The 15,526-nt window shown below is 45.0% G+C and overlaps 1 protein-coding gene and 1 long non-coding RNA gene across 5 annotated transcripts in view; one reads left to right on the top strand and one right to left on the bottom strand.

Moving 5' to 3' along the window:
* Positions 1–2,520: 2,520 nt before the first annotated feature.
* Positions 2,521–3,963, bottom strand: LOC110473544 (uncharacterized). The gene is made up of 2 exons (XR_002465900.2): positions 3,673–3,963; positions 2,521–3,423 (listed from the first exon to the last, which is right to left on the bottom strand). It is a non-coding gene; the product is annotated as an uncharacterized LOC110473544 (long non-coding RNA).
* Positions 3,964–4,062: 99 nt separating this feature from the next.
* The window catches only part of GRID1 (glutamate ionotropic receptor delta type subunit 1), a 486,950-nt gene continuing 475,486 nt past the window's right edge, over positions 4,063–15,526 (top strand). For all 4 annotated transcript variants that reach the window (XM_031505170.2, XM_077784530.1, XM_077784531.1 and 1 more), the window contains exons 1-2: positions 4,063–4,457; positions 6,585–6,740. In XM_031505170.2, the coding sequence (XP_031361030.2) occupies positions 4,379–4,457; positions 6,585–6,740 (235 nt within the window). In that variant the 5' untranslated portion in view covers positions 4,063–4,378. The remainder of the gene's footprint in view (positions 4,458–6,584; positions 6,741–15,526) is intronic.

The following is a 15,526-nucleotide window of genomic DNA, read 5'->3' as shown; positions in this document are numbered from 1 at the left end:
GCAGCCACTTCTTGTAGACTCTAGTCCATTTACTCCTGCAAGATTATCATACTATGCTATCAACCATGAAGAGAGAAAAGGTGGTTTCAATAAGCTAAAGGAAGCTTCAATAAAGCAACTGCAACCTCGGGCTGTCACCACAGGAGAATGACAAAATGCATTTTTTAACATAAGCATCCACAGACTTTGGAATTAAGTTAAGCTTGAGGTTTTGCATTGCTGTTTTTGAAGAGAAGCACAGCTGTTGAATGGCATTTTAGGGTAAGAAATGTTACTTTTTTGTGGGTGTGTTAACAGTAGAGGTCTTGGCTATTGGGGAAGGAAGGGAGATGGTTACCGTGTGTATTAGGATATTTTTTGGGTTTTTTGTTTTTATTCTTCCAACTCCATAGACTGAGCAGCTAAAAACTGGAAGTATAAGTGGCATATTTGCACCTGTTTAACTGATACAGAGGAGCAGTTCCATTTGCTTTCAGAAGGAAAAAATCATTGCTACATGTACACAGATAGATATATACAAGATTTTATGTGGGGAAGCCTAAGTTTAGCTATAGTAAATGGGTGAAACTTGGGAGAAGACTTAAAAAATGATGAATCTTAAAGCCCTCCATTTTTTTCTGAAAACAGGCTACGATAAAAGTCTCAATGTTATGATCTTGCAGAGCTCCTGCTTATGAAGCAATTCTGTAACTGTGAGGTGCTTTCCAGATCCAGGCATATCCTGCAGCCATGGTTCTGATGTCTTTCAAAATGTGCCTCTTTCTTGTTATGGCAGCATAGAGGGACAGAGCCCTGGGCACAAGGCTCTGAGTGTGGCACTGCACAAACCTTTCAGTTCACCTCTCTAGGATGTTCTAAATTTCTAACTGAAATGCAGTTTTTGGAGAATTACTCCAGCTGTCCTCTTGTCGTAGCAAAACCCATTTGGTACAGGTTTGATATTATGTTCATTCAGACAACAGAAATGAGCACAGCAATAACTTGGGATAGGTCAGCTCAAAATCACCACAGTGGTTTGCAAAGGTGGTAAGAGCTGTCTGAGACGTGCACAGAATCACATCTGTTGCCAGAGAGTAGAACTGCAACTACATGGCTGTCGCTTGAGTTGGGTTTATACCTCACATTTTGCTGTTGAGATGCCATTCTTCTGTGGGCACTGTAAATCCAGTGGCACCTTGTGGAATACAAGTGGCACCTACAAAATAATGATGGAATATCACAGCAGCTTGGACCACTCTTAATATGCAGAATATTGGCAAAGGGATTGGCCTTTTAGTGCTGATTGCTGCATCTAAACAATGTAGACAGTGCAAAGTGTTAGCGCTCCCTCAGTTGCAAATGAGGAATGGCAGGGTTGAAAGGAGTGCTCTCATTTGTACTGGGCTTAGAAATGTAGCATTGATAGCTCGTTTGGAGGGAGGGGAAATCATAGGAGAAGTAATTGTTACAAAAAACATAATCCAAGCCAGAGTTGTTGGGATCTTTTTTGTTTAGAAAAAAAAAAGGGAGAGGAGAAAGGAAGAAAAATGCAGAAATTGTGAAAGAAAAGGTAATGCAACCTGAATTAAAACCAGACGCAATAAAGTTTTCATGTGGCAACTTTTCATCTTGCAGAGATGCTACTGAAGTTGCAATTCTCTTTGCTGTGGTGGATCCATTTAGGTCTTACTGGACTTTGCATGTTACATATCAGATTTTACAGTATTTGAGATTTATTCTGTGCATTTTTCTGGTTTGTTTTTGTTTTTTGACTGTGTCCTTCTGTCTGTTTTTGGGGCCTATTTCATTTGGTCTGTTTTATTGTATTCTGGTGTCTTGTCTTTTCCCCTCTCCCTCTCTTGGCTGGGACTGGATTCTTTTCTGCACTCAGAGCATTTGCTCTTGGATTTCACAGGAAATTCTGTAACTTGTCCAATTCATTTGGTTTAGAGTTTTAGTATTTTATATTACTACTTTTCTATTACTAAAATAGTATCTAGAGGCATCCTAGCTGAGGTCAAGACCTCTCTGTACAAACTAAAGTAGGAGGCGAGCCTGCTCCCAAGTGCTTGGAATACAGCTGACTGGTGTTTGGGTGCCTGCATAAATTGTGGGATTAATAGCTGCATATTTCTATAGGTTTTAGGCTGGGATGCCAAAGCACTTCTCAAACAGAAATAAATTTAGCCTCCTTTCCTCTATGAAAGTCAGAGACTTGGTTCTGCAGTAACACTTTCCCCCTCTCTAATTCCCACACATGTACTTGTTACTGACATATATATGACTCTGGTCAATATAGGTGCTTAACTTTTTAAAGAGCCTGTGTAAGTCACTAAGTGCATATTGATTTGAAGCAAATGTAAATTAGAATTAATTTTGACTTGCTAACGTAGTCAAATAAGGAACATTTCTATTGATCTCTGTCCCAGAAGCCAATTATCTGGATTAAGTGTTTTTATTACGTGAAATGCAGAGTATAGTATATATCATTCTGCATTGATCAGTGTGAAATTGCATATTTAAGACAAGGACTGTAAGTAAGAGTAGTTAACAAGTGATTTATTTTTAAAAAGCATATATTGTTTTATTTACCCCCTGCTCTTCCCTGTTCAAATGCTGTGCTTGTAACTACCGCTGAATAGGAGGCTGTTGATGCATGTGGATCAACAGGGATTCTTGTTCATATCATTTCCATTGCAGCTTCCTTCCCTTTCACTCTGCTCCATCTATACTGTGTGTTCCCTCTCCCTTCTGCCTTCCCAGCCCCCTTATCTACTCCTTGGTGTTGATCAGTTCTTTCCGTACTGTGCTCTGCATGAAAAAAATGCTTTCTACATTGCATAAATACATTGCAGCGATCGCTCCTGCAAGCAAGCACTGCTCAGCATCAGGAGCATTTACTAGCGCACTTACAGGTGATGGTTATAAAAAGTGTGCTGAATACACTTGCCAGGGATGCTGTAGGCAGTGCCAGGGGTACGAGCGCCTCCGGCCCCTTTGCGGCCACTCTGCCGGGGCTCCGCAGGCGGCGGGGGCCGCTTCTTCCCCGCCGAGCCCCGGCTCGCCGGTGCCATCTCGGGAGCAGGATGCGGCCACGGCGCGCTGTCACCAGGCTTGCGCTTGCAAGACGGCGACCTCCAGGAATCGCTCTTCCTCCCGTTATCCAAAGACTGACATTATCTGTATGTATCGCTATAGCGGTCCGTGCCTCAGCCCCGCAGCAACTTAATAATCTTGGTAACATTCTGCTCTCAACTCATTTGCTTGGCAGTAGTTTTAATTACGTTTCGGGCTCCTGAATGAATTTGTTTTCTCTGGATCCTCGGTGTATTGAGACGCTTGTCACGTTTGGGTGACTGCAATCACTGATGCGTTTGTTTTAGGGGATGAATTAGTCTTCTGAGCCTGAGCATGTCCAATTTATGAATTAGATTTCATTGAAAGCTAGAACAAAACAAAACAAGAAAACGTTCTGCTGTACCACTTTTCTTCTCCACCACCTCTTCCCCTGCGCGGGGATAAAACCCTCACATTTCCATTTCTCTCCTCAAACACGGATCATGTCCCGAGCTCGAGCGTGTGGAAGGAGGAAGGGGCATTCCCTCCACCTCCCGCTTCGGCGCGTTGCCCCCGCGCCACCCGCCGCCGCTGAAGTTAGAGGAGCCGGCAGCGGGCGCAGCCCCGCGCCCTTACCTGCGGGGGCGTCCCGCGGTGCCGGGCCGGCCGGGAGCTGCGGGAGGCCACGCAGCGCTGGGCACTCTCCGAGCAGCGGCTGCGGCCCCGCGGAACAGCCTGCGCCCGGCAACCGGGAGCTGCCCACCCGCCTCGCATCCCTGCGCTCGGAGCATCCTTCCCCTACCCCTCTCCTCGGGGCGGCATACATTACACATAAAGATACATAGATATATAGATTCTGGCAGTATGTGAATCTGTTCCATCGCGGGCAGCGGCCCGAGCGCCCCGCCGCCCGCCCGCCGCGCCGTGCCCCGGCGGCACCGAGCGCCGAGGCTCCGCAGTCACGTGGCGCGGGGGGCGGGCGGCGGCGGCGGGGGGGCCGCTCCGCAGTTCGCGGTCTGCCGGCGCCCCGGCACACACCGAGCGCTGGAGGCTCCGCCGCGCCGCCTGCCAACCCGGGATCTACCTCCGGGATTTTCTAGCCCCGGCTTTATTTTTTGGTTTTTTTTTTTTTTTTTTTTTTTTCTTCCCCATCACCCGTTTTCCTCAATCTTGGATAATTCTTGGGGTGCTGGGTATTTTGGGATTTTTTTTCTAAGAGGGGGGTGTCTGGGCATCTCCCCCCCGCGCCCGCTGCCTTGCTCCACCTGCCCTTGCGCCTTTTTTTTCTTTCCCCCTGTCTCTCCACCAAACCCGGGCTGATGTGCTGTGCGAGAGGCTGGAAATGGAAGTGTTGATGCTCTGGCTTTTCCCCTGGATATTTCAGTGCGTTTTGGTACGGGCGGACTCCATCATCCACATTGGTAAGAGAGGGAGCGGGGTGGTGGGGGGGGCGGGAGTGTTGAAGAGGGACGCGGTAGATAATAAATATATAAGGGAAGCGTCTCTTTTAGCCGCGATAATGTCAGGGGCAGCGGTGGAACCCAACTCCGCGGAGAGACAGGAGGACAGATGGGAGGAAGGCAGCTGTATTCTGCCCCTGGTTGTAAAGTTAGGGCCGAAATGCCGCCTGTGCGCCGGGCAAGGGAGCCGCCGCTGCGGTCTCCCATGTGGCTGGGGAGTCTGTGCTTGGACCTGTTTGCGTGGAAAGGCTTTCTTCCCCCCCACCCCCCGCCTCCTCGCCACCAAAAACAAACAACCGCCCCCATCACCCGAGCAGGAGAGAGGCATAATCTGAACGTGCTCGCAGGGAAAACTTTCGGGGAGATAATCCCCTGGTTTCCATCCCCTGCCGTAGCAGGTGTCAGCCAAGCCGGAATGCGCGGGGCGGAGGGGGGAATTTGGCTGGGAAAGGGTTAGAAATGAGAGCTTTGCAGCGGCTCTGTGTGAGTGTGTGCGTGTGTGTGTCTATGCGCGCAACTGTTGTGGTTTGAATAAGATCTCATTAAAACCCCTGGGCAGCAAGAAGGCTGGATCAGTGGGAGGAAGAGAGGGATGAATAAGAGGCAAAGGAAAGGCTGATGTGAACTTTTATGGCTTCTGGGAGCAAGGCACGGTGATGTCCGCGGGAAGCCTGGCAAGAAAAAGCGAGGCTCTGCAGTCACCTTTTGGCTGGTGTTGAAAGGTACCAGCAGGAACGAAAATGAGGATGTTTAGGGGCGGAGAGGGGGGAGAGAATCACTTGTGGAGGATGATAAAAGAGGAAACGGGAGTACGTCCGGGAAATGAAAAGCCGTAATTCACACCAGCCTTTCGGGGAGGATGGGAGATCAGAAAAAGGAGGGGGCCGGCGTAGGAGCCATCCTGGCGAAGGGAGGCTCCACGGATACGGGAAGAAAGTCCCGTGTCGACCCGAGGCAGGGAAGGGGAGAAAGGGACCAACCCTATAACAAGTTTCCCGGTACGGACAGCTCCGGGGCCGTGGGAAGGAGGCTCCGGCCGTCGCCGCTCGCCTCCGGAGCCTGGGGGCGCAGCCAAGGCAGACAGCATTGCGGAGCCATTAAGGAGACGGGGTCAGCCCTGACCGCAGCGGGGGACTCCGGCCCAGGGGCAGTCCCCAGGGCAGGGCAGACCCTCGCGGCGCCGGGGCCAGCCCCGCGGGGAGGAAGGGAGGCGGCGGGGCCGCCTTGGGGAAGGGCCGGGGTAGAAGAGTGGTGAAGGAGCTTCCGCGGGTCTCGCTCTCGGCCCCGCTTCTCTTGCGCGTGGACCGTGTCACCTCGGCTTCTCCCCGCACGAACTTCAGCCCGAGCGCTGTTTGCTAAGTGCTGGCAGAAAGAGCGGTCCGCTGGCCAGGAGCGGGGAGCTGCTGTGTGCAGAGCTGTGATGCACACGGGCACTGCACGGAGGCTCAAGCCACAGGCACGCACGGTGTGAATCAGCAGGACTTTTCCAGGCTGGGGAATAGTGCTTTTTGCTTGTTTTGTTGCCAGCTCTAAAGATCTCCCAGCGCCGTGTAGAGCAGGGCAGTAAGCCTGGCGTGGGCACACACACGCTCCGCGGAGAGGGATTTTATGTAACACATATCGCCAGATGTTTTCACGTTAACTGCATAAACAGGACAGTGAATTTTAAAGCTTCCAGGTTACTGGACACAAATCCCGGCTTCACGTTCGTGTGTGCCTCTAAGCCTCAATAAAACCGCGCCCCGAAAGGCAGCATCCCAGGGAGAGGCGAGCAGCGAGCAAAAAGTTGGTGGAGTTTCCAAAGCTGCTCCCTTTCCCGTCACTGGCGAAGCAAGTCCATCACCCCGCCGTGCCTCTGGTTCAGGGCTCCGTAAGTGCGGGTGGAGCAAGAAGTGACCGGGAGGAACGCTGCGCTGCCCCGTGCCCGGGACCAGGCTGCCCACGGGCGTGGCCCGGCCCCACAGGCGCCCGTGCCCCCGGGGCTGCCCCACCGGTGCCGTGCGAACCGGCTTGAGCCCTGCACGGCCCAGAGGGGAGCGGGGGTCCTGGCCGAGCCCTCCTCACCCTCTGCCGCCTTCCTCCCCTCAGGTGCCATTTTCGAAGGCAATGCTGCCAAGGACGACGAGGTGTTCAAGCAGGCGGTGTCGGATCTGAACCTCAATGACGACATCCTCCAGAGCGAGAAAATCACTTACTCCATCAAGCTCATAGAGGCCAACAACCCCTTCCATGCGGTGCAGGAAGGTGAGCGGCACCCACGGCACGGGGGGTTGGCTACGTGGAGGGGACGGGGCTGAGGGAGGATCGTCCCGTCCCATCGGCGGGGAACGGGCGCCGGTGACAGCCCGGACCTGTCCTGGCGCTCGGCTGGAAACTTTTCTTCGGTCGGGGGTTGGCGCTGTCTTACAAGGAAAGGGGAGGGACGGCGCGGTGCGGCGGCGGCGGCGCCGTGCCCAGCGCAGCGCAGCGCAGAGCTGCCCGGGCCGGGGCGCTGCGCTGGGACCGCCGGACAGGGCAGGGCTGCGGAGGGCATGGGGGCTCCACAGCGCTCCTGGCTCCGCCGGTGCGGAGGGCAGGCCGGGCCACGCGTGGGGACAGGGCACGGGAAGGGTCCCGCCCGCAGAGGGAGGCGGTGGTGCGGCACCGAGGGCCGGGCAGAGGGGTGACTGTGGCCGGAGCGGCCGCGGAAGGTGCGGCACAAGCCGGTTCCTCTCCCCGAGCATCCGCGGAGGCAGGGCCGGGGCGGCAACGCGAGCGTGGAGTTCCCTCGGGGGGCCGGGCAGGGGGCGAGGGAGCCGGCTGAAAGCCTTCCAGAGTTTGCGAGATCTGAAAAGCAGCTACGTTGGTAAACCATTCCAATTAGATTTTTTTTTTTTTTTTTTTTTTGCAAAAGGGAAACGTTTAAATTAATCAGCTTGCCTTTACAAATAAGACTTTAAAAAGATTATTTGTGATTTAATGAAGCGAAGGTTAATTATGGCCTAGGTTATTTAAGAGGCTGTGTTTTTCAGTAGTAATTATTCTAGAAACAGAAATCTATTTATATACCCAGACTAGAATATTTAAAAAAATGATTCATCACCAGCCTTACCCTTAGTTTTACAGAGCACAGTGGATCTTTCCCGGTATGAAAATTTGCATTAATCCATATGTATTTATGTCTAAGTTGTGTACATGTAAATTAGGGCTACAAAATTATACCAAATGTTAATTTTCATGAACTCTGAACAATTTATTCTCCTCGCTCTTTTCCTCAGAATAGGTGCTAGTTAATATTATCAGGAGAAACAGCAATATAGATATTTTCAAGGGCCTCATCCCATTGACAGTAAGATTGCTTCAGCTGCTCTGAAAACTTAGCAAGGTGATATGAAAAAAAATCTTTATGAAAATGGGAAGAAGGGGACTTGAAAACAAAACTCCACCCACATATTCAGACACCAGAGGAAACCAAAGATCTCTAAATACTGATGGGTTGATTTATTGGCAAAGAATAACTGAACAATTGGATCTTCTTACATTTGCAAAAACTCAGTGTCCTATATTGGAGCTTATTCATATTCATGGAAGTGACAGTAGTTGGCTGGCTGAACAATAGCTTTCTACAGTGTCTCTTCTCAGAAGTAAAACTGCATGAAACCATTTTGAATACCCAGTGAACTGAGCTGGCAGTCCGGTGGATGGGGTCCCTTTGCTTAATTTTGTTAAAAGCAGGAAAGCATGACCTAGTGGAGGATCCTTCTTGGTCTAGTAATACCTTTTTAAAATTGAGTTATTTGCTAAAATTGAAGATTGGGGTTGCATTTATGAAAACTACTATAAAAATTCTCTCTGTTGAATTTCTATGTTGAATCCACATAAAAGAGCTTGGTCAAATTTTCAGCCCTTTTGTTACAGGAGCTTTGTGCTACCTGAATATGTGTAAATAAAGATATTTTCTACTGTCCCTTCCAAAATGCTCTTTCAGAGCTCATTGATGTTCCTTCCTTTTTCACTGCCCATTGCAGTTTGAATTGCTCTTTGATGAACTGATACCATGCTGGAGAATTAAGGAAGTGGTTGATGATTATTCACAATTCCAAAAAGAACGTGTTCTCTATCGCTGCTTCATTAAGGCACATCTAGGTGTTTTCTTTTGGGAGGACTGTGGAATTATCCTTTCTGCAAATAAAAGCTTACCATAATGGGAGGCCTAAGAAAAGTGTCTGATTTTGCTCAATTTCCTGGCTTGCTTTGTTAGTTCAGGTCAGATTTCTTTTTTAATTTAAGATTTAGGTCAGATTTTTTTAGAATTTAAGATTTAATTTCCTACATTTGAAACTGTCATCCATGTGGACAGAATAATCTGTGGGGTGTACAAATTGCTGGTCTGTTCCTACTGACCAGTGTCTCATTGCCCAATGTTACTTGATCTGTTCCGACTATTCAAAATCTCATTGTATCTCACTGTATGGATGTCCTGCTCATTTTGGTAAAATACTGCATGTAGTAGTCAGAACAACCTCGAGCAAATCCACTGCCCAGACTGCTCACAGAATCTTGCTGCCACTACATAAAACACCCTGGCATCCACATTACTCTTCTGCAGCATCTTTCCAAGCAGTAGCATGGAAATCAATGTTGCAAGCCTTAGCTTCACAGGAATGGAACTTTTTTATGAGTGAAAACCAATTTGGAATAAAAAAAATAGACCATTGTCTATCACCACCAGAATAGTTCATGCAAGGAAACCAATCAAATACTGTTTTTATTTGAAGTGTCTTTTGCACAGTCTTGTAAGATGGCATTGTAAATTATCCTTAAGTCCTTTTAAAAGAGAGCTTCAAAGAGGGACCTTTATTTCAATGATACTGTGCTGGTAGAATTACAGAAAGTCATCATTCCACGTAACAATGTCTACTACACAATGATGAAACTTTAATTACTGACAGAGGTAGTTCTAGCATGTGTTTGTCTTGGCATTTACTGCGCAGTTAGAGAACATCTGCATGGGTAGGAAGCACAGAAGAGTAGACCAGCAGGATTTTCTTGGAGGAGCAATGCATTCACAGAACTAAAGGCCAAACAAAGATACCTTGCTTTTCATTCAGAGTAGTTTTCAGTGCTGGGATGTGCTGAGAAGTATTGCTAGATTTTGGGGGGAAAATAAAAAGAACTCTAGGGACTTCATATAGTGAGATAAGGGAGCTATAGTGATAGTCTCTGGTGACTGAAATAATTAAATAAAATTCAGAGATACTTTTTCTCCAAAGATTTGGTGGACACTCATGTTAATGGTTGTGACAGGTACCAGAGAACTGCAATTAACAAAAAGTATAAATTTTGTTTCCTTCTTTGTCTTTCATTTGTCTTTCATATTGCATAAACAAGATCCTGTTGTGCCAATAAGTAATGAGATTTTTTTGTCTCATCAAACTCATTCTATAACAAAGTGCAACAAATGGGTGCAAGGACCTCCGGTAGCAAGGGATGAAACAATAAAGAATGAACAGACCCTGGCACGTGCAAAAATAGGCCTGTTTTGTCTAGCCTTGCAAGCAGTCATTGTATTTGATATAATACTGTTTTTATGTATGTGGCAATTACTTGAAGGAGAAATTGTTTTCTCACTGACTGTTATGGGAGGAAATATACATGGGGAATCATTGTTCTTTTCATATGATTTAGAGAAATAAGCTCAAATCACAAACGTGAAGTTAAACTAGATTGTTGCTTCCCAAAGAGTTATGTGCTCAGTTTCAGTTAAGTGATTGCAGTGTGAGCTTGTTTTTGTGTGGTGTGTATTTAAACTAGTACTGTAGTAACCTTTTTGTGATTCAAGCATTCAAATAATCTCAAAGCTACTTTTTAAGCTTTCAGTTCAAATTGAGATTCCTGAGCCTGTCATTGGTGCTCAGAAGGAACTGCATGCAGGAGGTATGCGTGGCAAGCAGTTTTGTGCATGGGCTTGAAAATGTGATGGCATCTTTAAACAAAAAAAAAACAAATAAAACTGACCTGTAAGTTTTTAATATGTTGCTTTCAAACGGGTCATAATTAGCTGTAGGTCAAAACTAGGACATGAGAAAGCTAATACTTGCTGTTTGTTGTGCCCTTAGGAGAAAGGATCCAAAGGAGCCTGTTACTCAGAAACTGCAAAACTTTAAACTCCTTTTTCTCAGTGGATGATGCTTACACATCAGTGAAGCTTTCCTGGAGCTGAAACTTGCTGTTCTCTCTGCATAGCAATTTCAAATGAATTGTTTCTAATTTGAGAGGCCTTGTATGTGTGCTTATTGATGTTAAAATGCTGTCAGTTCTGGAAACCAGAACAAATTTGGAAAATCAGAATGTTATTTGAGAGCAAGAATGTTGTTCCATAAATGGGTTTATTGTGAAGTCCCATACACACTGCTGTGGTTTCAGAGCAACTGGGGTGTCTGTGCTGTATACCATTGAGTGAATGTGATCTGTTATCATAGTCTGTAGCACTCGGTAATGAGATGTGCTTGACATAAAATAGAATAGACAGAATAGACTACTGGAAGTGACCTACAACAATATCTCGTCCAGCTGCCTGAATAATTCAGGGCTGACCAAAAGTTCAACCGTGTTGTTAAGAGCAATGTCCAAATGCCTCAACCATTGACAGACTTGTGGCATCAAGCACCTCTGTGGAAAGGCTGTTCCAGTGTCTGGCCACCCTTGCAGTAAGAAAATGCTTCCTCATGTCCAGTTTAAACCTCCTGTGGCACAGCTTTGAGCAATTCCCACACATCTCGCCAGTGGATCTCCGGGAGATAGATTAGCACATGCTCTTGATCTATCTTGTCTCAGCACATATATTTAATGTTACAACCACAATTTCTTTCTGCAGTTTTATTTGTTGAGAAGGTGTAAGCTGATCAAAAAAGATGAAATACAGATCTGGAGAACCAGACTCAGCAGCTCCATTGCTATTTTCATTTATTCATGCAATATTGCATGTACAAATTACTAGAGCTTTTTATTCTTCTTCTTCTTCTTAATTTTAAAATAAAAAAAAAAATTGTTAAAGAAAATAACCCCAAAAACCAAAACTTTATTGATTTGACTGCACTGGCTTGGGGAACTGGGTCCATAGATAGAACCTATATGCTGTACCTAGACTTTTTAAGTAAAGCATTAAAAAAAGTCTCATCCACCAAAATTGCAAAGGATTGGTTTATATCGATGTACTGTCAGTTTTTCTCTTGAGTCTTTCACTGTCAAATAACTTTACCTTTATCTGCTCTTCTTCCATGCTTGAACACAGATTTCACACTGTTTTCATTGAGGTGCAAGGTCTTGTTTGGAAGTTTTGACAGGTGCACTCCTAATTCTCTGGAAAGCACATAATGTTACATACTTTTTTTCCCTCAGTTTAATACCAACTTTCAACAGTTTTTAAAAGCCAACCAAAAAAAGTGTAGGTAGGGGTTCCCACCAGTGGTCAGAGACGCCTTGTTGTGCAAGGACATGTTTTTTTCTGCTGGTTCTCTGCATTTAAAAGCTGTTGCTCAGCGGGGTGAATGGGTTTAACAGTTTTACCTCCCTAGGCCCTCTGAGGTCAGAGCATGACTTGTTAAGGACTGCCACAGTGAAGACATCTGTGACACTGTCATCTCATTGTGCTTGTGTTTTTGTGCTCTACAGTTGTGTGTCTTGGTATAATATAAACAGGAGTGTTTTCAGAGCTGATAAAAAAGCAAATTAAAGTGTCCATCTCCTGATATTCTTCTGCTTTTGCTATGTTGAAAGCAGGGGTGTGCAGTAGGAAGGAAAGCAGCTGATTGCCCATGAGGGAGTCCCTTTGGTGCTGAGGTTGAAGGCAGGCTACAGTCTATGGGCCAATATCTATATCCCCTTTGTTCTGTTGGTTCATCCCTCTTGCTGTTTGTTGCTTGGTAGCCAACAGCTGTCCTGTTCTGATCACAGTTTAACTGCAGGTGCAGAATATTTGGTACTTCTGGGAGGCAGTGCCACTCCAGCACACCTGGTGTGTTTGGGTGTTTTTACAGGCTGTACCAGGGTTAGTTCCAGCCCAGCCACGTGCTTTGCCTTTGCAGAGGCTCCTGTTGGTCCAGGCTGGGGCTGGGCTGCCCGGAGCTTGGTGTGACACTGTCACACATCGGTGCTGCAGGCACGCAGGGGAGCAAGGACGTGTCGCAGCTGAGCATCCCAAGGGAGCAAGAAGCTTTCTGTGGAGATGGGACCTGATTGGAGCACCTGGTCCTGCCCCAGCTTGGTGGAATCTAGGGGTGGAGAGGAGCCATGAGAGTCACCTCAGTCCCTGCTTGCTGTAGGATGAGAGGGTATGCCTTATTATTTTCTTGCTTTGCAGTTAAAAGACTTAGTTTGAAAGGGGTTTTTTTTACTTCCTCCATATGCATAGCAGGTTAAGTGCATTTCTTCTTTCTTCTAATTGCAGATTTGCTAATACTTTTTTTTCCATGTAAGGTGTGGGTGACCCACCTACTTTGAGGGTCTCATACAGAAAATTAGCTGCAGGTTAGGCTACAGTTCTTTTTCAGTGTGTAATGGTCTTTCCCACTGATCCTGCTGCTGATATTGCTCATTTACCAAGGACTTGCAGTTGGGTTTCTTATACTAGGATTTCATTATGGACAATATGCTACTCATTAACTGGTATGCTAGAAATTATTCTGAAAGATCAGAAATAAGCAGGGTTCATAAAAATGTTAGGGAACATGTTTCAGGGTTAAAGATTTTCTTTGTGTTTCACTTATTTATTATTTTTTACAGAAAATAATTTTCTGAGCGCTTTGTTTGTCTGTGGCAGCTGTTCTCAGTCATTAATGTGGAGGAGGATCTGTAAAAGTGAAATGAGTACACAAAACCTCCTCAGCCTGATCTAGTTAAAATAATGGCTCAAGAACAAGATCCTGAGCTGTGAAATACAGTCTGGATATATGCATATACATGCTTGCCCATACATTCTGTACAAATAATTTAATTGCTAGACTTACTGTAATGTGTCCAGCAGGGAATATGCCTTGAGCCTTTCTGTGTTCAGAATCTTACAGCTACAGATGATTAGGGGATTGACTATCTAAGTATTACATTTTAAATTACATCTTTATACTTGCTGAATGAGATGAATTTAATATTTTGATGTGATTTTTCATGCTGAGCTTGAGCAGTACAGTGAAAGTAGTTAAAGCTGTACATTCTTTGAATAGAGAGGATGTCATGTTTATTAAAACTGTTTGTGGCTTACCACAGTTGTTTACTGGAAGGAAAACAAAACAAAGCCTCAAAGCCAAGTTATGCAGCTATAATAGTGCCTTACTGTAGGACTACAGCACACCAAGAGTGTAGCTGAAACAGTTACTTCAGATTTCACTTTTTGTCATTTCCAGAGCAGCCAAAGTCTTTTTTTAGGTAAAAATCAAAATGTTTCTCATACTTTTATTCATAATAAATTTCCTCTGAGGAGAATTCCTGCTGTGTCTTTATTTGTCTCTGTCATCTTGTGCTTGGAGGTGTTTTTTCAACTTGCCCCTCAGAAAAAAAAAACATTACTTAGATTGTTGAAATCATGCTGCTGTGTGAGTCTTGTAATTGCAGGAAATTTAAGTTTTATTTTTAAAACCTGCAAATGTCTGTGTTTTTCTGAAAGCGACTTGCTAGAACGAAATTGATCCACAGAGCTCTTTTTTTTTTTTTCTTGGAAGGAGATTTTTCCATAATTTTCAGTTATTTGAGTTGATGATTTTGAAAAATGCTTTACATGTTCAATTTCACATTTTTGCACTTCTTTTATTTTGATGTAATAGTACTCACCGTGATTTTTCTTACAGAAATGCTGTGGCTCATTTCCATTTGGAAACCTGTTGAAAGTGGTCAGGTTTCAGACTGAGGAATATGTTTTATGCACAGGGCACATATGAATCCTGCAGATTTCCTTACATAGAACTGTTGGCTCTGAGGTTGAAATCCTTGGTGTCATCCTGAGAATCCTTTCTATTTCACTCTTCACTGAGGAAGGGGAGCAGCTGATGCTGATCCTTAGTGCAGCTCTTTTCATATTAGGAATCTTGTCAAGTAAATAGAAGTGAGATTGTTAAGTAGTATAGAACATTTTGAGATACTCATTTTATATCATAGATAGGTCTGTAATAATTTCAAAAGCAGATAATAATGATATGCTAATATGCCAGGTTTTCTTTCATTTACATAACTTTCAGGCAATAAATATCTGAAATGAGAACTGTGTTGAAAGGCTTTCTTTTATGTTTTTCCTAATAGCTTGCATTTAATTATAATTTGGAGACTTGATTGCTGTGTTTGAAAAAGGGTTCAGGTTTGTGGGTTTGGAATGCTTTTTCTAGCCTGGAAGGTTTACCTTATTAGGAAGAGGCTATCTGCACTAGCACAGCTTTTGTGAAGTTCCTTATTCTGACCCTGTTGTGCCTGTCCATTTTCTCTCTTCTGCCTATTACATATTCATGTATGCAGTAAGAATAGTGGAAAGCACTAATAGCCAGTCCTTAAAGGTAGAAAGAACCAAGAGGCATTAATTTCAAGTGTTGTTTGGCTGCATTAAAACACACAGCAGGGTTTCTGCTGCTTGACCTTACTGAGAACTATTCCCTTAGCAACCTTTCATAGAGGGAGTAAAAGGACAGTAAGAAAACAATTTCTCCCCATATAGTCAACAGAATCATAGAAACATAGAATCATATAGTCAACAGAATCTAAGAAATTAATTTCTTGCATATAAACACATGAATCTCAAGCCAAAATCTCCCAGTGGCACCAGGGATTTATTAAGTATTCTATTCCTCTGTTTAGTCATTTTATCCTCTGCATTTTAATTTACTTATCTGAGTCGTAGAGATTTTAACTAGTAACATTGCTGATGGAATACTTTCAACATCCTCAAAATCTTATTGACAATCTGATTTGTTCATATTCAGAAATTGAATAAAAGGATTTTCCATAGAGCGGAATGTTTGTAAAGTTAATGAAAATTGTCTTTTTCAGTGGGTAAATGACCCTATTTATGC

The sequence above is a fragment of the Lonchura striata genome, chromosome 7 (genome assembly GCF_046129695.1).
Source record: "Lonchura striata isolate bLonStr1 chromosome 7, bLonStr1.mat, whole genome shotgun sequence".
Classification (NCBI taxonomy): domain Eukaryota; kingdom Metazoa; phylum Chordata; class Aves; order Passeriformes; family Estrildidae; genus Lonchura; species Lonchura striata.
Note: the sequence above shows the minus strand (reverse complement) of the source record. Positions and strands in the feature narration are given on the sequence as shown.